This window comes from Erpetoichthys calabaricus, chromosome 2 (assembly GCF_900747795.2).
Source record: "Erpetoichthys calabaricus chromosome 2, fErpCal1.3, whole genome shotgun sequence".
Taxonomy (NCBI): Eukaryota; Metazoa; Chordata; class Cladistia; order Polypteriformes; family Polypteridae; genus Erpetoichthys; species Erpetoichthys calabaricus.
Genome location: NC_041395.2, coordinates 140,686,641 through 140,714,134, shown reverse-complemented (window position 1 = coordinate 140,714,134; position 27,494 = coordinate 140,686,641). Strand labels below are relative to the sequence as shown.

Genomic DNA, 27,494 nt, shown 5'->3' with positions numbered 1-27,494 from the left:
CCCTGCTGAGATGATGTAATACTTCTTTTGACAAAGACAGTTTAATTTTATGTTTAATAATCCTTAACATGTATTACTTATGCAAAGAAATATAATTTTTAATGCTATTCCTTTACTTGCTGTGTTACTTAGCTTTTCCTGGGAAATTGGGTCTTAGTTATAGTGTAGGGCTGTCAGATTGAATGTTGCTATTTGAATATAGACTGAATTTATTTTAAAAGGATCTTACTCGGAAGGCAAAAGCTGACATTCAATTTTGAAAGTATGATTGTGTAACGTACTTTAATTTTGGTATTGAGTTACTCCAGACACGTTGTGCAAAGATACAGTATTTTGCAGACCTGTTTTTGCCCATCACTTCAACTATCAGTCATTCAGTATTTTTTTTTTGAATGGTAACCTTGTTATCTTTGAGTAAAACTTGCAGCTAGACCCCTTCAAAACATTTTTTTTCTTCAGTCCCACAAGCATACTTTAAGCTGTTTTTCTAAATGCTCTTAAGGTGCCCTGAAAGTATTTTGCATCCGATTCTGTCCCATTAGTTGAGGATCACAGGTTAAATAATTAATGTTTAATACAAATACCATGTCAGAAAATGGAAAATAACTCATAATACTGATTGTCCTTTTATTATGATTTAAAGAGCCAACATGCTGGGTCTTACAGTTAGTCTCTATCTTACATGGCTACCAGTTTGACACAGCACCTAAAACAATGAGGTGTAAATAAACATATTCAGACTACCTGTATCAAAATATTGCTGCATCTGTAAAAGTGAAAAGAAGTTAACATATTATACTGGCCCTTACTCGATACTTAGAGCCAATTTTCCGGGTCAGTTCACAGGTGCCAAAATGCTTTTTGTTTTGATTGCTGTGTACCATACCTGGCCACTGCCCATTGGACACATCCAAAATAATCAAACAAGTCTGCCTTCAACCTGCTCTTTTACTTTGCTTGCTGTTCTCACTCTGTCACGTTTTTATTAACTTACCTGTACTCCTGTGATCTGAACAGCGAGACATAAAAGTAGATGTGAGAAGGAGCTTAAAACATTGTTACATTGCTACATTTTTGTTAATATTTTTTTACTTTAAGTGCTTATGAGAGTGTTGCATGGGTCTTGTAGCACTTGGCTGATGTCCCTGCATTGCTAACTTATCATGATGGTGTATTTAAATAAGTTGCCCTAGTACTGCTAGGATTTTTTTTCTTTTTTCCCCTCCCCTCCTGGTGTGTGTTCTTGCTTCTTCTATATAAAAAAGCATGCACAAATGTACATGTGTAACGCCCAGAATAGTTAATCTAAATTTGAAAATATTCAAATATATACTTATTTTTAATTCAAATACTCGAATTCCACAGCCCATTAACCAGATGTATCAAGAGTAATATGTAAGACTGTTGATAGTAAATACACAAGCACACATCACTGCCAATTTAGCATCACCAATCCATCTAATTTGCATGTCTTTGGACTGTGGAAGAAAACTGGTGCATGTAGAAAGCCCACGTAGACACGGAAAGTGCATGCACACTCCACCATGCAATCCACTCTTCATACATTTGCTACAAACATTTGCACTTGAGTAAAATGAGTAGATCTACCTGCAGTAAATGCATTCTTGATTTTTCTGGTGACTTGGCTTTTGTGGATGGTCATTGCAAAACAAAATTTACCACAAACTGTATTCTTTTGAATTCAAACAAGTAAGAGAAATTTTGGGTATAAATATTATTTTGCCCTGTAGCAGATCCTGTAAAAGTGGCAGCTTCAGTCAGGTTTGAATGGAACACTTGTAATCTGGGTTTAGAACAAAGGCAATATATACTGAATCATTGTTTTCCTTTAACTTACTATGTACAGCATTGACTTTTACAGTCTACATATTTACGTGTCCGAAGGGAATTAACTCATTTTTAGGATTGTACAGATAAAGTGAGAATAAGTAATACCATGTACAGTGACCACCTCCTCTATGTTCTGTCTGTGGGGGGACCCTTTTAGTGAGCTGTGCAAGCATTTAAATTGACCAGAGCATGCTGTTGCTTTCTTCTTGTTTTGTACATAGGGCTGGTGGGCTGTACCAGCTCTTCTCTGATTGTGCTTTGTGAACTGGAGCATAGCAGCACATCATGGTGTGACCTAGAAGGGTACACCCCAGTTCTTTGAAATATTAGTTGTATTTTAACATCAAGCCGTCCCATATCCCCCTGTTTTTTGAAGTTTAGGTATATATGCACTCTGAACAGTCCGATATGGCTTGAATTTGAATGTATTTTATACCGCATTGTAAGGAATAAGAAGAGGCCCATAGAATAGAGAGTACTTCTTGTACCCAAGAAGGCCATTTGCTAACCGTGTCATTCCCTCTGCCCTATTTCTCCTTGTGATTACAGCTAAAATTAAAAAAAGAGTGTGCTTTTTAAGAATACCCCTCTTGTTATAGATTTATTACTGACAAATACTAAGAGGAAAAAACATGTCGACTAATTCTTTTTTTCTATAATGTCACCAAATATCAATCAAATTCACCAAGACATTTTTTTAGATTTTGGGGTATTCTAGTTATTCTGTTACATGTGGGGTTACTGGTAAATATTAATATATTGAAATGTCCTTTCTAATGGATACCTACCTACTCGGGTGTACAGTCCTGACAAGTTTCAGCTTTTTTAACTAAACCGGTGTTAGTGTTTTTGTTGTTGAGTGAGTGAGACAGTCAACTTTGCATTACGTATATTCAGTTTTCACTGTCATAATCTTTATGCTTAATATTTATGAGTTAATTATTTAAGAGTTAAATGTAGTTAATTATTTCAAAGCATATCTGTAGTACTAGGGTGTTGTACCATGTTAGCCATTATGAATTTAGTGAAAAGTCAAGCAAAATGACACCTTTTATTGGCTAACTAAAAAGATTACAGTAATCCCTCACTTATCGTGGGAGATAGGTTCCAAGGCCGACCGCGATAACTGAATTTCCGCGAAGTAGGGACACCATATTTATTTAATTATTAAACATGTATTTGGACGTTTTTAAACCCTCCCTGTATTGTTTACAACCCACCCTTTACTCTATTAATAACGGGGACAACTGCTAAGAAATATGAAATCGGTAGATAAGTTTACACTTACTGTATAGCGAAGTACACGTAGCAGCTTGTAGGCGGTCATGACGTCGTCGACCTTGTTGCAAAGATTCCTAAAGCAGATTCCATCCAGACTACTGCCTTATCACGTCCACTTGCAACTCGTTTTGCGCCCTGGTTAAAGGACACTGCAGTGGTGTAGCTGTTCCCTTCCTTCAACATATCCAAAACGTTTACCTTTTCTGCAATTATTTGCATCTTCTGTTGGAGCTTGGACACGGCCCCTGAAGCAGGAGCACGTTAATGCTGAATGAGTGAGATGAGACTTCCTGGTTAATGCAGCACTCCGTTGCTGAGCCAATCAGCAGCACACAGGAACTTAACTGCGTGCTCTGATTGGGTAGCTTCTCAGCCATCCGCCAATAGCATCTCTTGTATGAAATCAACTGGGCAAACCAACTGAGGAAGCAAGTACCAGAAGTAAAAAGACCCATTGTCCGCAGAAACCCGCGAAGCAGCGAAAAATCTGCGTTATATATTTAGATATGCTTACATATAAAATCCGCGAAGTCGTGAATCCGCGAAAAGTGAACCGCGAAGTAGCGAGGGATTACTGTACAATATGCAAGTTTTTGAGGCAACTCAGGCCCCTTCTTCAGGCAAGAAATCTTGCATATTGTAATCTTTTTAGTTAGCCAATAAAGAGCCTCATTAGTTTCCACCAAAAAACATGTCCTGTAGTCAGTCTTCATTTCATATGGCTGCTGGTTTAACATACTGTATAACGTTTTAAACAATGAGGTCACCTTTATTAACGTATTGCTACATCTATAAAGGAGAAAAAAAGTAGACAGTTTGTGCGAACCTTGACTTTATACTGTGACCATCCCACTTTCCAGGGTCAGTCCACTGGCTTCTTTGTTATGAATTGTGCAATATTCATACTGTCTTGCCATTGCCAATTGGACATCTCCAGAATAACTACAAGTCTGACTATGACCTGCATGCATCTTGCCTGCTTTTTCACATTGCTTGCTTTTCTCACCCGCTTGCAGTCTTACTAAATGACCTGTATTCTTCCTGGTCAGTGAGCCATAAAAGCAACCGCAAAAAGGAGCTTAAATTATTTCAAGCCATACAAGCTGCTGCCACACTTTGCTATTTTATTATTATTATTATTTATTTATTTTTTTTATATAAAGCTCTCTCTGCCTCTGTAAAGCATGAAGTACTTATGACAATATTGCATGGGTCAAATTTCTTGCACTCAGCTGTTGTCCAACGCCGCAGACTTGTGACATGTTTTTGTTGCTGCATGGACAGCTGTGAGGAATGCAAAGCATGGTTGGGGCTAAGCCTAGGGGAAGTATTTTTTGTGAGGTCGCAGGGTACCTCCGTGAGAAAGGTTGAGTGACAAGGAGTGAGAGATAAGTAGCAGTGCTTCAACACCAAAATAGGCTGAGCACTTTAAGACTTTTGCATCCAGTCATCAGTACTAGACTGAAAATAAGAAAGTTGTGCAGCTGCTATTGATTTTAATGACACTAATACTTAAATAATAGTTGCCCAAGTACCTCTAGGATTTTTTTTTTGTTTAGTGTTTGTTCTTGCTTTGGCCATCCCTCCAGAGGTTACCGTGATATTAAATTATAAAAAAGGCACATAATGTACATGTAACACACTCAGAATTGTTAACCTAAGTTCGAATATTTTCAAATATTTGCTTATTTTTATTTGGAATATACAAACTTTAGTTTTTAATTAACTTGATAGCCCTAGTGTGATGGTAGCTTTTTTGTGATGTTTATTCAGATATATTTTAGATGCTCCAATCTATCGGCCGCCGATCTAAATATCTCTTGTATATATTTCTCTTCTGGTTCGTCCTGCTTCCACTTCAAAACCGGTCCCGCCCACATGCAGCCGACACGGCATTTCTCGATTCCTATTCGTCCTCTTCCATGTCATGCACTATACTGGCCTGCTGAGCATAATACATCCAACAAGTACTCAAGGTGCTGCCACAATGGTAAAGTGGCTTTACCACCTTTGCGGGAGCCACCTGTGTCTTTACAACCGCTTCTTACACAGCAAACATCAGAAGCTAAAAATTATCATGAACACATTCGAGAATACAACTCTTCTCTAGTGTTTGCTTCCAAGGGTGCACAGATAACTCAACTCAACCTCCTGGCCATGGACCATACTATTTTAAAATACACAGGCAAATTTATCACCAAATCTCTCCACTATAAGCTAAGACTTCTACCTCTCCAGGATATGGACAGTTGTATGTTTTTGACACAGCGCAAGCTACTGAAGTACACTTATAAAATAAAGCAAACTCTGCATGTAGCAAAAATGTACTTCTCAAGCTAGATTCCATGCTCAGAACCATCAACCGCTTCGCTAAATCATACAAACACATGCATGAAATCGCTCAGTCCAATCCAACAGCATCTGTACGAATGGTTTTCAAGGAAAACCCTAGGCAGGATTTATGACGATACAATGCCCCGACATGTCACACCAATGTTGCATCGATTTTCGTCGGAGAAGATGGTGAAATGCCTGCCAAAAGGGACATTTGCATCTATCCCATAGGCAACTCCTGTAAACAGATTTCCACACTCAATATGAATTGCGATCCTATGGTTTACCCACTTTTATTCCCTTACAGAGACATTGGCTGGCACAAAGATTTACAACATGTTCCCGATAAAAGAACCGCCAAGCGAATAAGGCTTACTCAATGCCAATTTTTACGCGTACAGATTAGTAAGGAGGAATATATTTAGTATTTTGCACTACAGCGGGAAACCATTCCAACAGTACGTCGTAAATGCGTATGTTAAAACAGAGGGCGTGCATCTCAACTATCTAGGGTTACATAAACAAGATTTGTGCATGGAACTATTAGACGCACTGCAAGCAAATGCTGAAAATAACAACGTACGTGTAGGCAAAATGACCATATTACCGTCCACATTTCCAGGAAGTCCATACATGCAACAAAACTATCAGGATGCCATGGCCATAGTACATAAATTCGGAAAGCCTGATTTATTTATCACTTTCACATGTAATCCTGCTTGGCCGGAAATTCTACATGCACACTGCGTCTTTCAAGAAGTATTTATTTCTTCTTGATTTCTGAATTGCTTTCTCACAGTTTTCCATTCCAATTCTTTCACCGCCATATGCTACGGCGGGCATCAGCTAGTTGTTTTTATTTTTGTTTTTATCTAATTGTGGGAAGTACAATTAACCATAAGTATTCATCCTCTTTCAATACACCCCATAAATGTAGAATCATCTGAGAATTTATTCAAGTGACGTGAACTAGTATCATATTTTATACTCGCAGGTGTACAGAGTGAATAGAGGAGTGTTCCTTGTGGTGCTCCAATGTTGCTCACATCTGTATCAGAAACCCAGTCCTCGAGCCTCACAAACTGCAGTCTGCCCAACAGATAGTCCATTATCTAGGACACTATAGGCTCATCCACCTACATATACAGTACTGTGCAAACGTTTTAGGCAGGTGTGAAAAAATGCTGTAAACTAAGAATGCTTTCAGAAATATAAATAATGATTGCTTATTGTTATCAATTTACAAAATGCAAAGTGAGCGAACAAAAGAAAAATGTAAATCAAATCAATATTTGGTGTTACTACCTTTTGCCTTCAAACCAGCATCAATTCTTATAGGTACACTTGCACAAAGTCATGGATTTTGTAGGATTATAGTCAGGTGTATGATCAACCAATTATACCAAACAGGTGCTAATGATCATTAATGTCACACGTAGGTTGAAACACAGTCATTAACTGAAACAGAAACAGCTGTGTAGGAGGCTTAAAACTGGGTGAGGAACAGCCAAACTCTGCTATCAAGGTGAGGTTGTGGAAGACAGTTTCATGTCATGGCAAGATTGAGCACAGCAACAAGACACAAGGTAGTTATACTGCATCAGCAAGGTCTCTCCCAGACAAAGATTTCAAAGCAGACTGGGGTTTCAAGATGTGCTGTTTAAGCTCTTTTGAAGAAGCAGAAAGAAACGGGCAACGTTCAGGATCGTAGACGCAGTGGTCGGCCAAGGAAACTTAGTGCAGCAAATGAAAGACACATCAAGCTTATTTCCCTTTGAAATCAAAAGATGTTCAGCAGTGCCAACAGCTCAGAACTGGCAGAAACCAGTGGGACCCAGGTACACCCATCTACTGTCCAGAGAAGTCTGGCCAGAAGTGGTCTTCATGGAAGAGTTGCAGCCAAAAAGCTATACCTCCGACGTGGAAACAAGGCCAAGCGACTCAAGTATGCACGAAAACATAGGAACTGGGGTGCAGAAAAATGGCAGCAGGTGCTCTGGACTGATGAGTCAAAATTTGAAATATTTGGCTGTAACAGAAGGCAGTTTGTTCGTCGAAGGGCTGGAGAGCAGTACAATGAGTGTCTGCAAGCTACAGTGAAGCATGGTGGAGGTTCCGTTAACGTTTGGGGCTGCATTTCTGCAAATGGAGTTGAAGATTTGGTCAGGATTAATGGTGTTCTCAACGCTGAGAAATACAGGCAGATACTTATCCATCATGCAATACCATCAGGGAGGCGTATGATTGGCCCCAAATTTATTCTGCAGCAGGACAACGACCCCAAACGTACAGCCAAAGTAATTAAGAACTATCTTCAGCTTAAAGAAGAACAAGAAATCCTGGAAGTGATGGTATGGCCCCCACAGAGCCCTGATCTCAACATCATCGAGTGTGTCTGGGATTACATGAAGAGACAGAAGGATGCGAGGAAGCCTACATCCACAGAAGATCTGTGGTTAGTTCTCCAAGATGTTTGGAACAACCTACCAGCCAAGTTCCTTCAAAAACTGTGTGCAAGTGTGCCTAGAAGAATTGATGCTGTTTTGAAGGCAAAGGGTGGTCACACCAAATATTGATTTGATTTAGATTTCTCTTTTGTTCATTCACTGCATTTTGTTGATTGATGAAAATAAATGATTAACACTTCCATTTTTGAAAGCATTCTTTGTTTACAGCATTTTTTCACACCTGCCTAAAACTTTTGCACAGTAATGTATCTGAGCTTATCCGTTAAAAGACATGGCTGGATGGTATTGAAGGCACTGGACAAATTAATAAACATAATCCTCACAGTGCTGTCAGCTTTGTCCAGGTGAGACTAAGCCTTGTGCAGCACATACATAATTGCATCCTCTAGTCCAGTCTTTGTGTGATAAGCAAACTGTAGTAGGTCTAAGTGGTCATCCACAAAGGACTCCTACTCCAGAACCAGCCTCTCAGAGATATTCATGACATAAATGCCACTGTAGTGATTAGGTGAGGAAATGCATTATGAAAGGGTGTTTTATATATATATATATATATATATATATATATATATATATATATATATATATATATAAACACAAATGGCTGTCTGCTTTACTAATGAAGATACATGCCAACCATTCACCATTGTGAAAAGGCTGATTGTGGATATGATGTGTAAAAACACATCTGTAAAATGTTTGCAATTTCTTAACCTGTTTATCATCTTTTTCTTCAATTTAATACTTTGCACACCTGTCACCAATAACTTTTAAAACTCATTTCCAGAAAGCTTTTCCTTTTATTTCTAGAGAAATTAAATTAAGAGTCGATTTCTAAGGTAGGAGAAAGGCTTCACCTGTGTTCATTTATCCAAAAATGTTTTTCTCTTGTAAGCTTCTCTTCTCACTGTTGCTCAGTGCCCTCACTTTTGGTTAAAAGTAAAAGTGGAAATAATGAAATTGAAACAATTCCAAAGAAAAAAAATCTTTTAAAATTGTATATCCGATTAACCAAACATAGGGGTTGGTGAGCGAAGCGAGCAGGGGGTGGAGCCCCCTAGTTATTTTAAAGGACAAAATTGAAATGCAAGAAAAACTACTTTAATGAATTCACACCATCTCAGATTCCTTTTTCTCAGTTTATTACTCCACTTTCTTTAACACAAAGGCTAATATTTCAGTTGTCTTTCGTTTGCTGATTTAAAAAAAACAAGCTTCCACTCGCTGCTCTTTGTTTACACTGCGCTGGCTCAACTACCATAATACCTTGTGTAACAGAGCACTACAACTAAGTTACTGTAATGCTTAGAAAAGATGGGGCTGAAAATATCAGAACATCCCTAGTCATAACTACATGTAGAAGCAAGGTTCTTGTAATTATATATTAATATTATAGATTATGAGTATCTCTTATAATTATTTGTAATTTATGTTATTGCTGATTATTAACAATGAAAGATTACATTATTGGCCCGACCTAATGCTTATATCACTAGTCCACTCTCAACTCTTGTTGCAGGTTCAGGTTGGGTAATTTGATCAAAAATGAAGTGATGCCAAGCAAGGATTTTATAGTTAAAGAAAACTAAAATCACATCTGAAACTATTAATAAAAAAACATTTTCGTAAATTTGAAATAAAATTTTAACATAACCGAAATGAAAAGCTAAAACTAAGCAAAACTATTAACCTTCTCAGCGTTAGACCCGAGCATTACTCGAGCTTCGAAAACCGTGCTGTCATTGCTGCTGTTCTTTGGATAAATTATGCCTGAGTGCAGGTTTTCACTAATTATGAAATATGTGCACTTTACCAACAATGAAGTCTTTGATGAGAATACTCATCCAACACCAAAACTGAAGAAAATTTGGGAGTTATACCAGGCTGTTGTATCAAAAATTCGAAGTTTTACATTCTAGATTGTGATGTCAGCATCGATGAATGTCTCAATAGTTTATAAGGGCAGACTGTCAGTGCATCGTGTCAAAAAGAGCAAGATTTGGCATAAAGCTTTACAAGCTTTATGAATCTAAAATGGGATACATTCGGAATTTGGTTCTGTACACACGGAAAGGGACAATGTTTGATCCGAAATACAATCAGTACGGTGTTTCTAAGTCATTGGTACTGACTTTGATAGATGTTCTGCTGGATCAAGGATACTGTGTAACCATGGACAATTTTTATACTTTGCCAGAGCTATTTGACATCTTGTTGCAAAGAAAGACTGACACATATGAAACAGTGCATCCTAACCATCGTGGCATGCCTGAAGACTTTGGCAGAGCTTAACAACAGAGAGGTGCACTAGTAGCTTGACAAAAGGGTAAAGTGCTTGTGCTGAAATGGAAGGACAAGAAAGATGTTTGTCTTCTTAGTACTGTACATAATGTAGCTATAGTTACTGTTGTGAAAGATAGCCCGGACACAGACACACACTGAGGCTCACGATGGCCAAAATACACACCGTTTATTCACAACACTACACACAATATCGTGCACAATCCACAAACCCAGTCCTTTTCACTACTCTTCACCCGCCTCCACTCCTCTCTCGCAAGCTCCGTCTTCTCCCTCCCAACTCCGGCTCCCCGAATGGAGTGATCCGGCCCCTTTTATCCCGCCCCGGATGTGCTCCAGGTGTTCTGTGATGGTCTTCCGCCAGCACTTCCTGGTGTGGCGGAAGTGCTGTCCTCCAGGGCCCAGGAACCTTCCAGGCGCTCCCTGGTTGGGGAATCCAGGGGAGCTGCCCTCTTGCACCCAGGGGAGATATTGCCCCTCTCCCGGTCCTTCCCTGATCAGGCGTCCTGGTGGGGCAAGGTCCCTGGTCGTCTGTCACACTGTGCAGGTAAATAAGACTTGTGCTATGGTCAACTACTATAGCACAATGGGCAATGTAGATCGTGTGGATCAAGAATTGACTTTCTATCCCATTATGCGGCGGCAACAAAGGAAATATTACAAAAAAATATTTTGTCATCTGGTGGAACAGTGCATTTGGAATGCATTTGTATTATACAATCAAAAAGCTGGCAAAACTGTATCTTATACAAACTTTACATGCCAGCTTGTAGAATAAATCATTGCTGCACATCCACCGTCCACACTACTGTTAAAGAGATGCTGTCATCCCAGCACATTGCGGATCAATCCAGAGTGTCTCATTGGTAGACATTTTATTGATTATATACCACCAACACAAAAAAACAGAATCCAACTCATACCTGTCTCTTTCACGTGCTTTAAGATTTACCACACAAAGGACTCATTTTGAGATTATATACTGTTTTGGCGTTATTAGTAGTATTGTTATTACTGTTATTATTTTTGTTGTTGTTCATTTCATGTTATTTTTATTCATCATTACTATTATTATTTGTATCATTGATATATTTTTGCGATTTAATAAAAATGTTATTTTTCATGCCAAACAAAATGCAGTGCTTTTTACTTATTTTTTTGGAATAAAATGCAACACTAAGGAGGTTAAAGAAACTGAAAAGACTAACTGAAATAAAAATTCACTAAAGATATTTTTTAGTTTTCATAACAGCTGGACTTGCGCATGGGCTAACCTGAGCTGCAGTGGTCCCGAAATCAATCAATCAAGATATATTAGTAAGAATTTCATATTTGGTTTTTGAATAAATTTTCCTGCCGTTAGTCTTTAACCCATGTAACTTTTAACTTTAAAACAGAAAGCAATCCACCACGAGCTGCCCTCATATATGCATCCAGTAAACGGTGGCTGGTGACGGAGGGTGGGTGTTGACACAGCATTTGCATTGACAGAGCAAGCTGAATTATGGGTGCATAAAGCATGTGATGAAGAAAGCGATTTACTATGTGATTATAGTAGCAGTTTTTCAGGAACTGATAGCAACAGCATGATAAATTCCCATCCAAGGGATAGTGAAGCATACCAAGGTGATGATTTTGCTTTGAAAGTGCTTGGGAAATTTAAAAGCTGCCATTCACTGGATCTCCAGAGCTCAGAAAAGAAGTATTAGATACAGATAATCCCTTACATAATTTCAGACTGTTCATAAATGACGGCATGTTAGCTGTAATTCTGACAGAGTCCAAGACACAGTATTTACACTTATTTACACAATTAATTAATATAGCTGCACACACTAAGCTAAGTTCCAGGCTGCATGAGTCTGATGTCCGTTATGATGAGCTGCCGCATTTCTTTGCTCTTCTTGCATATCAAGTTGCAATTAACGCCTGAAGTCAGAATGTGCTGCTGAACAAACCATTACACTATAGACAGAAAAATTACATAATATTTCAGTTTATTTCTCTGGTGTCTGAATTTTGTTGACGATAATTCACTTGCCACTTTGCGCAGGAGAAATCCTTTTTGAAAATAAAATGGCACTGATCGAGAGACTGACTAGTTCAGCATATAGTTGCTGACCAACCACTTTTGCTTTAAAAATTCCTTTGTTGGCAATATCTCTACTGAACTACAGGTATGTAGGTGAAGGGAGTCTGCCAACTGGTGGAAAAACTAAACTTAATAATGTGTTTTTTTTTCTGTATTTATCGGTTTTTAGTTTTGCATACACAGCTCAAAATAATTGATACTGTGAAAATAATCCAGTGACAGAATTATGCTTTAAAATATTTGTCTCCCTCTTTTCAATCTGTGTCTCTCTCTCTCAAAATAGATAGTTGACATATCATACTCTTTTTGTTCTTACCATCAGCCTTGTCATATACACTGCCTGGCCAAAAGAAAAGTTGCCACCTGGATTTAACTAAGCAAATAGGTACGAGCCTCCTATTGGATAATTACTGCATGGGCGATTATCTTTCAGCTGGCAACAAATTATTTAACCCCAACTGGTGCAATGAGTTGCTTCTTATTTCTTAAACAACCATGTCGAAAGACACATCTCGTGGTCGTGGAAAAGATGTTAGTCTGTTTGAGAAGGGTCAAATCATTGGCATGCATCAAGCAGAGAAAACATCTAAGGAGATTGTAGAAACTACTAAAATTGGGTTAAGAACTGTCCAACGCATTATTAAAAACTGGAAGGATAATGGGGACCCATCGTCTTAGAGGAAGAAATGTGGCCGGAAAAAAATCCTGAATGATCATTATCGGCGATCACTTAAACGTTTGGTGAAATCAAATCGAAGAAAAACAACAGTAGAACTCAGGTCTATGTTTAATAGTGAAAGTAAGAGCATTTCCACACGCACAATGCGAAGGGAACTCAAGGGATTGGGACTGAACAGCTGCGTAGCCGTAAGAAAACCACTAATCAGTGAGGCAAACCGGAAAAAAAGGCTTCAGTTTGCTAGGGAGGATAAAGATTGGACTCTGGAGCAATGGAAGAAGGTCATGGGGTCTGATGAGTCCAGATTTACCCTGTTCCAGAGTGATGGGCGCATCAGGATAAGAAGAGAGGCAGATGAAGTGATGCACCCATCATGCCTAGTGCCTACTGTACAAGCCTGTGGGGGCAGTGCTATGATCTGGGGTTGCTGCAGTTGGTCAGGTCTAGGTTCAGAAACAGTATGTGCTCCAAGGATGAGGTCAGCTGACTACCTGAATATACTGAATGACCAGGTTATTCCATCAATAGATTTTTTCTTCCCTGATGGCATGGACATATTCCAAGATGACAATGCCAGGATTGGCTCAAATTGTGAAAGAGTGGTTCAGGGAGCATGAGACATCATTTTCACACATGGATTGGTCACCATAGAGTCCAGACCTTAACCCCATTGAGAATCTTTGGGATGTGCTGGAGAAGGCTTTGTGCAGTCGTCAGACTCTACCATCATCAATGCAAGATCTTGGTGAAAAATTAATGCAACACTGGATGGAACTAAATCTTGTGACATTGCAGAAGCTTATCGAAACAATGCCACAGCGAATGCGTGCCATAATCAAAGCTAAAGGCGGTCCAACGAAATATTAGAGTGTGTGACCTTTTTTTTTTTGTTGGCGACTTTTTTTTTGGCCAGGTAGTGTATATTGCATATATACAGTATTATTGCAGTAGACTGGCAACCTGTCATGGGATTTTTCCCGCCTTGCATCCAGAGCTGCTGGGATAGGCTCCAGGTTTCCTGCGATCCTGCTCTGGATAAACAAGTTTAGAAAATATACAGTATATATTTTGTTTGTTTCCCTCCGTACAACTAGGTGGGGTCTGCACACTGATTCAAGCCTAACAGCCATATTCTTCCTAAACCCCCATGATTTTCATTATGACACCTGTCAGAACACAATATAATCTATTTTCTGATTTTATTTATTTATTTATTTATTTTTTATCTTTTCAGGACTGAAGGTTGCAAAATTCTGTCTATAAATTGTATATGCCTGAGATGGAATCAGAGGTCAATACGGCTAGTAGAAAGTAACAAAGAACAGCATGGGATATTTTTGAATACAATATACAAGGCATTAATTGTAAGCACATTGTCTTGGAGCAGGATATGTTGTGTGCTGTAGACATTTAGAGTAAAAAAACTCTCAAACATTTAAACACACCTAAATTTCATCACAAACTGGCCCAAAATGGCATAGAAAAATATTTTTAGAATTATAAAATTGTACATATTCAGTATCTGGTTTTGATTATTATAACAGACAAAACAAACTAGATAGTAAACCATGAAATATAGTAACCTTTCACTAACATTAAACTCCTCTCCAAAGCTGTTACATGTACAGTTCTGTCTCATTGTGACACAAAACTAAAATCCATAGTAGCTCTTTAACCACACCGTTACTACTAAAACTGAAACTAATAGATATAAAAATAAAATAGAAATGTCTTTGTGAAATAAAAACTAAATAAGCACAATGAAGAAAAACTGAACTGAATTTCCAAGTAAGAAATAATGTAGAATTAAAAACTAATATAAAAAGGCAGAACTATAATAACCTTGATGCCAAGTGACACCATGGGACACACACAGAATTAAGAAATAAAATGAGCGTAATTATGGTTAATTGTAATTTCCACAATTAGAAAAAAAGTAGTATGAGCACCTTTCTTAATAACTTTTAACAGTAAAATTGTATGTTAAAATGATGAGTGTATATTCAGTTATAGTGTTTTATCTTGGTTTACCAAGGTATCCATAAAAGTGACCAATGCAATTCATCATAAAAAGTAGGATTTTAAAATCATCTCCAAGATTAACTGGAAGCTGGTGTAGAGTTATGATGCAAGTACTTTTTAGACCTTGATCTAGGCAGCCGCATTTTCAATTTTAACTTTTTTTTTCCTGCTTGTTGCATATTGGAAAACTTTAGATAATAAGAGCACATTACCCACAACAGTTTTATTTACATGCCACAGTATGTAATTCTTTAGTACAATATAATTCTTATTTGTGGTCTTTCTCACCTGGTATTAAAGATAAGCAGTCAGTCATTTGGGGTGCTGCAGATATTCAGGTTTCTTTTGAGTGTTTGTCATGCAGTGATTTCACCAAAGTCCAAGGCTATCATTGTGCATTTCCTGAAATCCTTCCAAATGGGAATATGTTTTTCCTCAATATTCCTTAATATTGCACAACCAACTCTTTTTGTATGACATGTATAAGTTGTAGATACTGAAACAGCTGACAGTTTCCATTGGCACATTGGTACCTCCTAAAATGTACAGTGAGTTCATGATTTTGTCACAACTTTTTGAAATCGGCCATCTTATTCCTGTGTGCATTCTCCTTATTAATGTCTATCATCCCAGTTGCCATTGTTTCATCTGTAATTCTAATAGTAGACCTGTATGAGGTTGCAGTAGCAGTCCTGAAAGCTCCAGTTTTTAACATGTGCTTGGGCAAGGTTTTTTCCTACTTTTCCACAGTTGATTAGTCTGTTAAAAAATCCAATATCCAATTTGGGTTACACAAATCCATTATATAGGTGCTATAAGTAACAACCGAACATGGAAAAGTTTCATTAATGTGTGAAAGGGCAATACAGATGATCGACAAAAAGATGATGGTCTCATTTTAAAATTAGTGTTCTAAGAATTTCATAATAGAGCTTTCATTGTAAACCATTGCTAGCAATTCTACAGAGTTTGTAGTGACAGCAGTAAACAGCAGTGTATGGTATTCATTAAGACATGTTAGGTTGGTTTTCCTAGTTAATCACCCAGATATTTTCTTAAAGTGGCTGTGTATGACAGACAAGAACAATGATAAGTTTAAAATTTCTATCTATGGTACAGTATTTGGAAATGCTAGATAAAACAGTAACAAATAAATTATTGATGATTCACAATTAATTTAAATACTCCATCATAGATAACATTTGAAGATTCTGGTGGGGAAAAAAAACGCCATAGTGAGAAGGTTATCCTCATTTTTCAAACTGAAAATACAACTGTATCCTTTTTAGAAATACAAAAACATAATATACTGTTCTTGTCAATGAGAAAAGGTGCAAACTAAGAAAACGTCTTTCTTTGCAGACTTTTCTGTAATTTTTACTGTAATTGTTTAGACATTAGCAGTCCTCGTTTTTTCTTCTCTATGGCGTACAGGGCCTTTTACATCACTTACGGAGACCTTTCCTTAAATGCTGCAGTTTTCTTTGCAACTTTCATTTTTTATTTGCAGCCCTCACTGGTCTTACCTACAGTATATGTCCTTCGTACGTTACTTTTCTTTTTCTTTATTTTTTTTCCCCCTATAAAAATGTAAGGTTTTGCTGTGGGAGCCCAACTAGGACAATGCAAATATGTATTGTGATATTTACATGTTTCATCAAAAATGTCCACCTTTGAGGTGCAGCTAAAAAGAAGCCATAAAGCTTTTCCAGGTGTCTAAAGAAGGCAGTTTCATCTTTTGAGCTTCTGGCTGCATCTGCTACCACTATATTCAGGGTGTGGACAGCACATGACACAAAGGAAAGGTCAGGGATCTTTTTTGCGGCAGTCTGACCAGTACATCTTTGTCCTTTGCCTTTATGTATACATCATTGTCATAGGATTGCCCTCTGCAGTCATCATCGTATTTAGTTCCTCAAGTCAGTCCAGAGAAAGAGGAGGCAAATTTTCTTCTTTCGTCTTTGCTGCTAGAAGGAATCCCATAAAGGACTGTTCAGTCCTGGGTACTTCCATTGTGACAGTTCTTATAATCTGTGTCATTTGCTCCTCATGGCTAACATTATGTGTACAATCCAAAATAATAAAGTAATATTTAGACTGCTTGATGCTTGATTTTTACACCTAAATCATTGATAAATTGAAATGTTCTCTTTTAGCAGATGCTCACTCACCTAGATATACCTTCCTGCCTGTTCGTCTTCTTTTAATTAAACAGGGAATAGTGTTTTCATTGTGAGTGAGTGAATGAGTTAGTCAACTTTGCATTTTAAATATAATATTTATATATACACACACACACACACACACACAGATGATTCAAGGTAACCATTCAAAAATATGTAAAGTCTGTTCGTGTTAGTGATATGCATAAAACAGATTTGCAAAATATGACAGTATCGCACAGGATGTCGGGAGAAATTCAGTGGCACTTTTAGGGAAAAAAAATTACAATAATAAGTACATGAAAACCATAGCATTCAGATGTGCTATCTTTTTAGAAAATTACATAATATGAAAAGTATAGAATATTTAGGAAACGTCCATTGTTTATATTACAACTTTTCCATACATAAAGACCAATTAAAAAAGATAAAAAATTTAGAGATGCTCAGATAGAGTGATCTAAATATGTGTTTTGTTCTTTGATTACTATTTCTTTATAGGCTTTGCTATTGGTATGCCTGTTTGTGAGTTTGATCTTGTAAAAGATCCAGAAGTACAAGATTTCAGAAGAAATATACTAAATGTTTGTAAGGAAGCAGTGGACCTCAGAGATGCAAATGGACCTCATAGTCGAGCATTATATGTATATCCTCCAAATGTTGAATCCTGTCCTGAACTTCCAAAGCACATTTCCAGTAAACTTGACAAAGGTAAGTGTCATTTTAATTTCTCCCTGTGGTTGCTTTATGTATTAATTTCTCATCTGTACTGTACACCCTCATTCTTCTTCCATTCTGTTGGAAGTCATCTGATAAACGTACTTTTTGAAATCCATAGTAAATCATCTTTATAGTTTCTATAGATATTACCAGTTTTTGTAACTGGAGTCGATCCCTTGTTTTGTGATTAAAATGAGTGATTGATTTTTGTGACTGTAAGTGGTGTTTCCAGAGCATTAAGTTGGGCACTCAAATGGTTACAAATGTTGTATGTATAAATGTGTTAGAAGAGGGGACCATCTTCTATTATCTCTACAAAACTGATACAAAGTCGAGTCAGAAGAATGTGTTTTTTTTCATCAAAATAAGAGGAAAAGAAAAACCAAACAAGATCATAGACTATTAAAGGAAAAAGTACAAGCAAAGGTCCAGGTACTTTAAGGGGACTTGTTATTTCAGATTTTTAAGATGATCCGCTGTGGCAACCCCTAACAAGAGCAGCCGAAAGAAGAAGAAGAAGAACATGGCCATTAAATGGAGTGGGTTTCCCCAGTTCCTCACCCCTTATACTATTAGACATCTCCTACTTGCCTCTTGCCTTTTCTTGTTTACTTCAGGCCGGTTCTCGGTTAGTAACCCAACTCCCCTTGTGATTCTAGACTTACTAGTACACTAGTAAGGTCTGTACTTAACACCTCAGGGTTAGTTTAGGGGAAAAATGTAAAAATCATACCAGGTTTAGGGGCAGTTATGTAAAGGTATACAGTAACCAAGTCAAAGAACCCTCTTGTGATCCTGGTGTGTCTGCACTCCTGAACCCTGTGTGTTCTAATAGCCAGGTCTCCAAGGTGTTTTTTGGGCTGTCCACATGCTCTTTTTAGTGGCAAGGGCACGCCTAATCCAGAATGTCTAAGATGCCCTCTATGTAATGTCTTTTACTCCCACTTGTTCTACTGCCTGTCCTCTACTATAGTCTCCCCGCTGTTTGTGAATGCTTACAGCATTCACAGTGAGTTTCGTAGAATTGTTATATGAATTCTTTTCACTGCAGTAATCTCCAGACCATCAAAGGACCACCAAATGACTAAGTATTAACAAGGGTGAACATTTGTTGGACAGTACATAGCACAACAGACAAGAGTGCTATCCAACACTAGCATGCAGATATACTCTCCGGTTTCTGTTGGGTGTTGTCAGGATGTGTTTCTGTCCTGTAACAATTCTACGAGTTGTCACCATACCAATGAGGCTTTCCACTATAGGTACAGTGGATATAAAAAGTCTACACACCCCTGCCAAAATCAAATATTTTTTGTAATAAGAAAATGAAACCAGGATAAATCCTCTCAGTACTTATTCCACCTTAATTTCAAAATTGCAATCTATACAACAAAGGTAGAGAAAAGCCAAGCAAAATGACACCTTTTATTGGCTCACTTAAAAGATTACAATATGCAAGCTTTCGAGGCAACTCAGGCCCCTTCTTCTTGCCTGAAGAAGGGGCCTGAGTTGCCTCGAAAGCTTGCATATTGTAATCTTTTAAGTGAGCCAATAAAAGGTGTCATTTTGCTTGGCGTTTCTCTACATTCATAATGGCTAACACGGTACAACACCCTAGTACTACAAAAAAGGTGAAAACAAATCAGAAACTGTTTAGTGAAAAAAGGAGGAAAAGTCATACAAAAACCTGGTTGCTGCAAGGATGTGGCTGCGTATTAGTTAGTATACATCTGACATCAATTAAAGTGGCTCTGACTGAGCTCACATAAAGTTTAGCTGTTCCTGTAGGATTATTCTGATATCGTTTTGCTTTTAATATATTCCAAAAGCCATTGTCCACAAAGAGCTTTTAAAACATGAAGTGGATCTCATCAATGAAAGATATCAATCAGGACAGGGGTGCAAAAAAGTATCCGAGCATTAAACACTCCATGGAGCACAGTGAAGATGGTCATCAACAAGTGGAGAAAATATGGCTCAACAGTGACTCTACTAAGATTGAGATATTCCTTCATGATTGATGAGAAGCCAAGGAGAAAACTGGTCAGGGATGCAACCAAGAGGCCTACAGCAACTTTAAAGAAGCTCCAAGATTTCCTGGTAAGTACTGGTTGTTCCCTACATGTAATGACAATCGGTCGTATCTTCATATGTCTGTGTTGTATGGTAGGGTTGAAAGACTAAAGCCTTTTCTCACAATGAAAAACATCCAAGCCCGGCTAAATTTGCAAAAAGGTATACCCAGTCTCCCACATCCATATGAAAAAATGTATTATGGTCTGATTAGACCAAGGTTGAACTTTTTGGCCATAATTCCAAAAGGTACATTTGGTACAAAAATCATCAAAAACTGAACTGTAAAAAGAACTGTACAAAAATAACACAGCACATCATCACAAGAACACAATAGCCTCAGTGAGGCATGGAGGTGGCAACATTATGTTTTCGGGCTGCTTTTCTTCAGCTGGAACTGGGACTTTAGTCAGGGTGGATGGAATCATGAATAGCTCCAAGTATCAGTCTATTTTGGCACAAAACCTTTAAGCATTTGCTTGGAAGCTAAAGATGAAGAGGTACTTCACCTTTCAGCATGACAATGGCCCAAAGCATATAATAAAATCAACAAAGCAATGGCTTCACTAAAGGTGGATCAATGTTCTGGAATGGCCAAGCCAGAGCCCAGATCGTAAACCAATTGAAAAGACCTGAAGAGATCTGTGCACAGAAATCTGGAAAGTTTCTGCAAAGAGGAATGGACAACAATTGCCAAGTCCAGATGTGTGAAATTGGTTGACTCTTACCCAAAAAGACAGTGCTTTATAAAATGAAAAGGTGCTTCAACTAAGTATTACTTTAAGAGGTGTGTACACTAATGCAACCAGGTCTTTGTATGACTTTTTTTTCTTTTTTCACTAAACAGTTTCTGATTTGTTTTCACCTTTTTTGTATAGATTGCAAATTTGCAAATTTTGCAAAATCTTACAGGATTTATCTTGGTTTTATTTTTTACTAGCAAAATACCCTCGCTTCACAGCAGCGAAGTACTGCTTTAAAATTTTAAATAATAAACTGAGGGAAAATGTACCAATAATTATTTGTTAAGGATCTCTTTGTATACCACGTTGTCAGTTTGCCCCTCCGGTTGTAATATGACCAAACTGTGCGCTGAGCTTACTCTTGAGCATGCAACGTAAAGTTGGCCATGTGAAAAGCAATCTTGCCTGAAATCAATGTCAACCTTTTGTAGGGTCTGTCCCTGAGACTTATTAGTTGTCATTGCGAAGCAGAGCCTTACTGGAAATTGGAGGCGTTTGAATTGAAATGGGAGATCAGAGGGTATAATGGGGATGCGAGGAATAAAAACTCTCTCCCCTGAGCCACCGCCAGTAAAAATAGTTGCCTCAATTAGGTTCTTTTGCAGGCATATGACCTGAAGTCTCGTGCCATTACAAAGTTTCGGTGGCTGTAAGTTTCTCAGTAACATTATTGTTGCCCCAACCTTCAAAATTAGATTATGCTCAGGAGTGCCTGGAGGATTCAGAGTGTGGACCGAGCTGCAGGCTATGGACGTATATATGTACGTAAGTAGGATTCAGTTAGCGTTGGGAACCCGCGTACCAAATTTCTTGAAGATGGGCCCATTAACTCTTTTAGGGCAAATTTTTTTTTTGTTTCTTTTCTCCCAGGGCTGAATATTTTTCCAAAAACTAACATTTTTTAAAAAAGAACACAAAGCAATTGTTTAACATATCAAATCAACAAAAAATATTTACTTTTGACAAATGTTACTGTCTTGCATGTTGTATGAGCCTGCATACTCTATGATTTCACATACATATCACATACATTTTACACAGCAAAGTCTGATCTCGCTCAAAGCAGCCAATTTCAGTCATTGCCACATTGCACTCCTTACAATATGTGTTGCTTTGGTGCCTATTTTTCAATTGTCTGTTGCTGCGCTTTCTCACATATATTGTTAGTGTGTACTGTAGAGAGACAAGTCACCCATTTACCATCGTGCCATGCCACTGCCACCAAGTTTTCTGCCTGCATGAAAACCGTATTGTCACCTCTTTTCATCTTCTGAAACTTTATGAACTTTATGTATGGCATTATAGCCTGGCTCACCCCATGGGATTTGATTCTGTTTATTACAGAAGTGAATAAAACTTTGCAGCAGCACGTACCTAAGCCACCAGGGGACAAAACACGTTTGGACCAATGCTCCCTGAAGTTATATCACCAGTTCTGTCCCATCTCTATTTGTAATGCCACAGCGCGCTTCATCTCGTCTTTCGTTGTGGGTTTCCACTTTGAAAAACGAGAATGCGATGCAAACGCAGCCCCGCGATTCAAAAAAAATCTCTGCCTACCTGTTTGTCTCGTCTGACAGTAGCTGAAAAGCAGCATCAGGAGAGAGCAGCCTGAAGTACAGCAGCTGGTGATCTGTCGTGTCCAACAGCAAGCCATGCCGTCTTGTAAACTCCGGTAGCCAGATCAGCTCTCAACGGATCAATGTCTGTGTATTTATCCCATGCCAAACTTGCCGTAGATGCATCGGCTGCGTGAAGGCACTCAACTGGCAGCAGATCCGCTGGCGCGGCATCGGCTGGTGTCTGATCAGCTGATGCCTGCTTCTAACTCTCTTGCTCGATCTCCTGATCACTGCCAATAAAGTCCGATTCTGAAAAATCAAGAGTCCGACTCCGCGATAATGCGCAAAACATCGTCTGCCAAGTGTTTTCTTTTCTGCACTTGCTTCGCTGTCTTTTCACATGTCGGTGCCATCTTGCCTTTGTTTACATTTCGCAACTCACGCACACGCAATGTTTATTTGCCGAGTCAACGAGTCTAGCATTCCTCCAAGCACAGAGGGAATGCCTGTGACATGACAGTGACATTTGTCGCCATTAACAGCTGATTGTCGCCCCCTATTCGCCTTCAACCCCTCCTGTCGACAAAAGTCGACATCCGCCCTAAAAGAGTTAAGTAACAAAGACCGTTGGAAAGTTCAATATGGCGGCCGACAGTGGTGTCATACCACCGAAATAAGTACGTACATCGGTTTCGGTTAGCGCAGGGAAGCCGCCTACCAAATTTCGTGAAGATGGGGCCATAAATAAGAAAGTTTAACATGGCGGACATTGTTGACCGTTATGACCGTTACGTATAGAATTTCGAAATGAAACATGCATAACTTTTGTAAGTAAGCTGTAAGGAATGACCCTGCCAAATTTCAGCCTTCTACCTACACGGGAAGTTGGAGAGTTAGTGATGAGTGAGTCAGTGAGGGCTTTGCCTTTTATTAGTATAGATGTATATGTGTATGTATATATGTGTGTGTGTATATAATATATATATATATGTATATGTATATTGTCAGAAAAACAACCACAAGACATCGAGAAGGTTTGGGGCAGCCACCCATATAATTGTTCTCGGCTGCAAAACTGATTAAATAATAGAGACATGCTCATTCAACAGAGTCCAAAACAGAACTGACTTCCATGAAGCAAGATGGCAGCTTTAAAGGCCAGTAGCGGAAGTGATGTCATCAATACCGGAACCAGAAGTGACGTCAGTGGCTGCCCCAGAGCCGGGCGGGATTTCCCTAGAATGGTCTGCAAAAGATCGAGAGGGAAAATTAGTACACTTCGCCACCCCCTGGTCTGGCATGGAATCACATGTATTTAAGCCCTTTAGCTGTCTCCTAAACACACGTGTGTGACAGGGCCCCTCCCTTAGCCCAGACCCGTCGGGTCAGGCGTTCTGCACCGAGAGGTTGTGAACGCGGGAGAGATCATTGGCATTGGCGTGTAGAGAACCCTTCCGATGAATGAGCGAAAACTTATAATGTTGCAGATTGAGGAACCATCTCGTGACTCGCGGGTTAGACTCCTTCTGCAGGGCCATCCACTGTAAAGGTGCATGGTCTGTGACTAGTGTAAACTCCCGACCCAAGAGGTAGTACCTCAACTGTGTAATCGCCCACTTAATCGCAAGAGCCTCTCTCTCCACTGCTGTGTATCTGGTCTCCTGATCCAGTAGTTTCCGACTCAGGAACATGACGGAGTGTTCAGCACCATCGATACTTTGGCTCAGCACTGCCCCTAGGCCTGTGTCCGAAGCGTCCGTCTGGAGGATAAAAGGCCATGAAAAGTCAGGCACCGACGTTAGGGCCCTTTTTAAGTCACTGAAGGCTGCCTCAGTCATATCAGTCCATACCACAGTGTTAGGAGCCCTCTTCTTTGTTAAATTAGTCAAGGGCATGGCTCTCTCCGAAAAGCGTGGTACAAACTGGCAGTAGTACCCCGCCAATCCGAGAAATGCCTGGACCTGCCGCTTGGTTCGCGGACGGGGCCATGTCAAAATGGCTTCTATTTTAGAGCACTGTGGCTTCACCGTACCACGACCCACCAGGTAGCCCAAATATTTGGCTTCCTCCAATCCAAAGAAACATTCCTTTGGATTGATTCGAAGACAGGCTTCACCCAGCATCCGCAATACCGCTCCGACGTGCTGTAGGTGTTCCTTCCAGGTGCTGGAATAGATAACGACATCATCCAGGTAGACAGCACTATATGTGTTATGGGGGCGGAGCACTTTGTCCACCAGATGCTGGAAAGTTGCAGGAGCCCCATGTAACCCGAATGGAAGGACACGATACTGCCAGTGCCCACTAGGGGTGCTAAACGCGGTTTTACCCTTTGCGGAGTCCGTTAAAGGAACCTGCCAGTACCCTTTGGTCATGTCAAGTGTGGTCAGGTATTCTGCCTGTCCAGGCCTTTCAAGGAGGTCGTCCACTCAAGGCATTGGGTAAGCATCAAATTGTGAGACCTGATTAAGCTGACGGAAGTCATTGCAAAACCTGCAACTCCCGTCAGGCTTAGACAATTAGGCCGGACCAGGGACTATGACTCTCCTCTGTGACTCCTAGGTCCAGCATGCGCTTGATTTCCAGTTCCACTTCAGCTTTCTTTGCCTCAGGAAGTCGATAGGGCCGTTCTTGGTCAATGATCCCGGGTTCAGTCACAATATCATGGGCAACCAGAGAGGTCCTTACTGGGATTTCGTCCACCACCTCCGGGACAGACGAGATAACTGTTTCTAGCTCTCGCCTCTGTCGGTTATTCAAATTAGACCCGAAGTTAAGTGTGTTACTTTGAGCAAAGAAGGAGCGGGGCTGGCCGGAGTTGGGATCAGGGTCCCTTTCCTTCCACGGTTTCAACAGATTCACGTGATATATCCGCTCACTCGGTCGACGATTGGGTTGTTTCACCAAATAGTCGACGAGTCCCTTTCTCTCTTTAACTTCGTATGGCCCTTGCCAGTGGGCAAGTAGTTTAGAGTGGGAGGTGGGAACCAATACCATGACTCGATCCCCTGGCTGGATCTCCCGAAGTGTCGTGCCACGGTCATAATAGTGGGCGTGTGCTGCTTGCGCCTCTTTCATGTGACTTTTTAATATGGGCCGAATTTTCTCAAATCTATCGCGTAACTGCACGATATATTCCAAAATATTAGTTGAGGGAAGAGCCTCTCCTTCCCAACCTTCTTTTAAAATGTCCAATATGCCCCGGGGTTGTTGTCCATATAATAATTCAAAGGGTGAGAACCCCGTTGAGGCTTGAGGGACTTCCCTGTAGGCAAAGAGTACGAGGGGGAGGAGTTGATCCCAATTCCTCCCATCCCCGCTGACCACCTTGCGAAGCATCTGTTTGACAGTCTGATTAAATCTCTCTACTAAACCATCGGTTTGAGGATGATACACCACGGTTCTCAAGTGCTTTATTTTAAGTAACTTGGCTGTTTCCTTGAACGTCTCCAAGGTAAATGGCGTCCCTTGGTCCGTAAGGACTTCTTTAGGGACCCCAACTCGCGCAAAGACTCCCATTAGTTCCCGTGCGATGGCTTTAGAATTAGCTGAGCACAACGGAACAGCTTCTGGATATCGGGTCACATAATCTATGAGGACTAATATATATTTATGTCCTCAGGCCGAGGGTTCCCGGGGTCCTACTATGTCGACCCCTATCCTTTCAAAAGGAACATCAATTAATTAACACTAGAATTACCAGAGCCTACGAAAAAACTCGTAAATCCGTCCCACCTTAAATCGCGTCCTAAAGCCGTTTGCACATCTCCGCCAGAGTCTTTTGTCATCTAAATGTGCTGATAAACAAAAGCTACTAGCAGCCAGCTATTCCATCCCCCCACCAACTTAGAATGAACTCCTAGCTCATGCCTTGCCTTGATTTGATTATTTGGGATTGAAGTGGAGTTTTACAGTGGAAATAATTCGAGCGTTATTTGGAATACACGCATTTCATGTGTGTTCCGTTTCTACAGTATAGTAGTCTGTGCAAACACATTTTTAAAACAGAAACGTTTTTCATATTCTAATAGTAAATGACAAAATGTAGGCATAAACTATATAACGTATGAAGCCTGAAGTCCATATATCAAAGAAACACTTTCACAAAAGGTACAAATAAGAGAACACGTGCGCTTTTCTTCAAAAATATAACTGCACAAAAAAAAAAAGCCACGTTAGCATGCCACATTGACACTCTTACTACAACCGCCGCGGTGGCGTAATGGTATCAGCTCCTGACTGGGGATCAGAGGGTGGCGAGTTCGATCCCGCACGGCTCCACTTCAAGAAATGAACTGCTCTTATTCTTACAATTTTAGAATAACAACATAAATTTCATTTCAGTCTGTAACAGCCGGTGTAACTTATGATACTGGTAAAGGTTAGCTTTTTTTTTTTTTTTTAAATTCACTTTTCATTCTCGCAGTCGATGCATACTAACGCTGCCCCCCCCCCCCCCCCCCACCCCCCAAAAGGGTTCTGACACATAAACGCTGGCGAAGCTGCCTTCTTCGTATCTCACATAAAATTTTCACACCTGATCTGACGCTGTTCGTTTTCAAATAATATTGCATTAGTGCGATGAAGTTTTCACATATATTGTCTCTTTCAGGTGTGTAATAGAAACCACAGCATAGAGAGAAGCGAGTACATTGCTTCTTACAGGAAAAGGTGATGGAAAAAGTGCATTGGTACGAGAATGCAGTCACGAGTATACTGCAGTCTTTATGTGAAAACAGCATAAATAATGTGAAATCATTCTCTCCTCTGCATGTCCTGGAGTACAAAAGAAACAGCATACAGCAACATGTGGGGACTGGCAGGAACACTCAATAACACTGAATAAAAAGAAAATCAAGTGACGGTGAGATACGAAGGAAGGCAGCTTCGCCAGCGTTTGTGTCAGAACCCTTTGGGGGGGGGGGGGGGGGGGGGCGTTAGTATGCATCGACTGCGAGAATGAAAAGTGAATTTAAAAAAAAAAAAAAAAAAAAAAGCTAACCTTTACCAGTATCATAAGTTACACCGGCTGTTACAGACTGAAATGAAATTTATGTTGTTATTCTAAAATTGTAAGAATAAGAGCAGTTCATTTCTTGAAGTGGAGCCGTGCGGGATCGAACTCGCCACCCTCTGATCCCCAGTCAGGAGCTGATACCATTACGCCACCGCGGCGGTTGTAGTAAGAGTGTCAATGTGGCATGCT

General features: G+C 39.6%; 1 protein-coding gene across 1 annotated transcript in view; it reads left to right on the top strand.

The window, feature by feature from the left end:
- Positions 1-27,494, top strand: part of pik3ca (phosphatidylinositol-4,5-bisphosphate 3-kinase, catalytic subunit alpha) — a 103,328-nt gene that overhangs the window by 27,807 nt on the left and 48,027 nt on the right. The window contains exon 3 of the mRNA XM_028794583.2: positions 17,692-17,901. Within this exon, the coding sequence (XP_028650416.1) occupies positions 17,692-17,901 (210 nt within the window). The remainder of the gene's footprint in view (positions 1-17,691; positions 17,902-27,494) is intronic.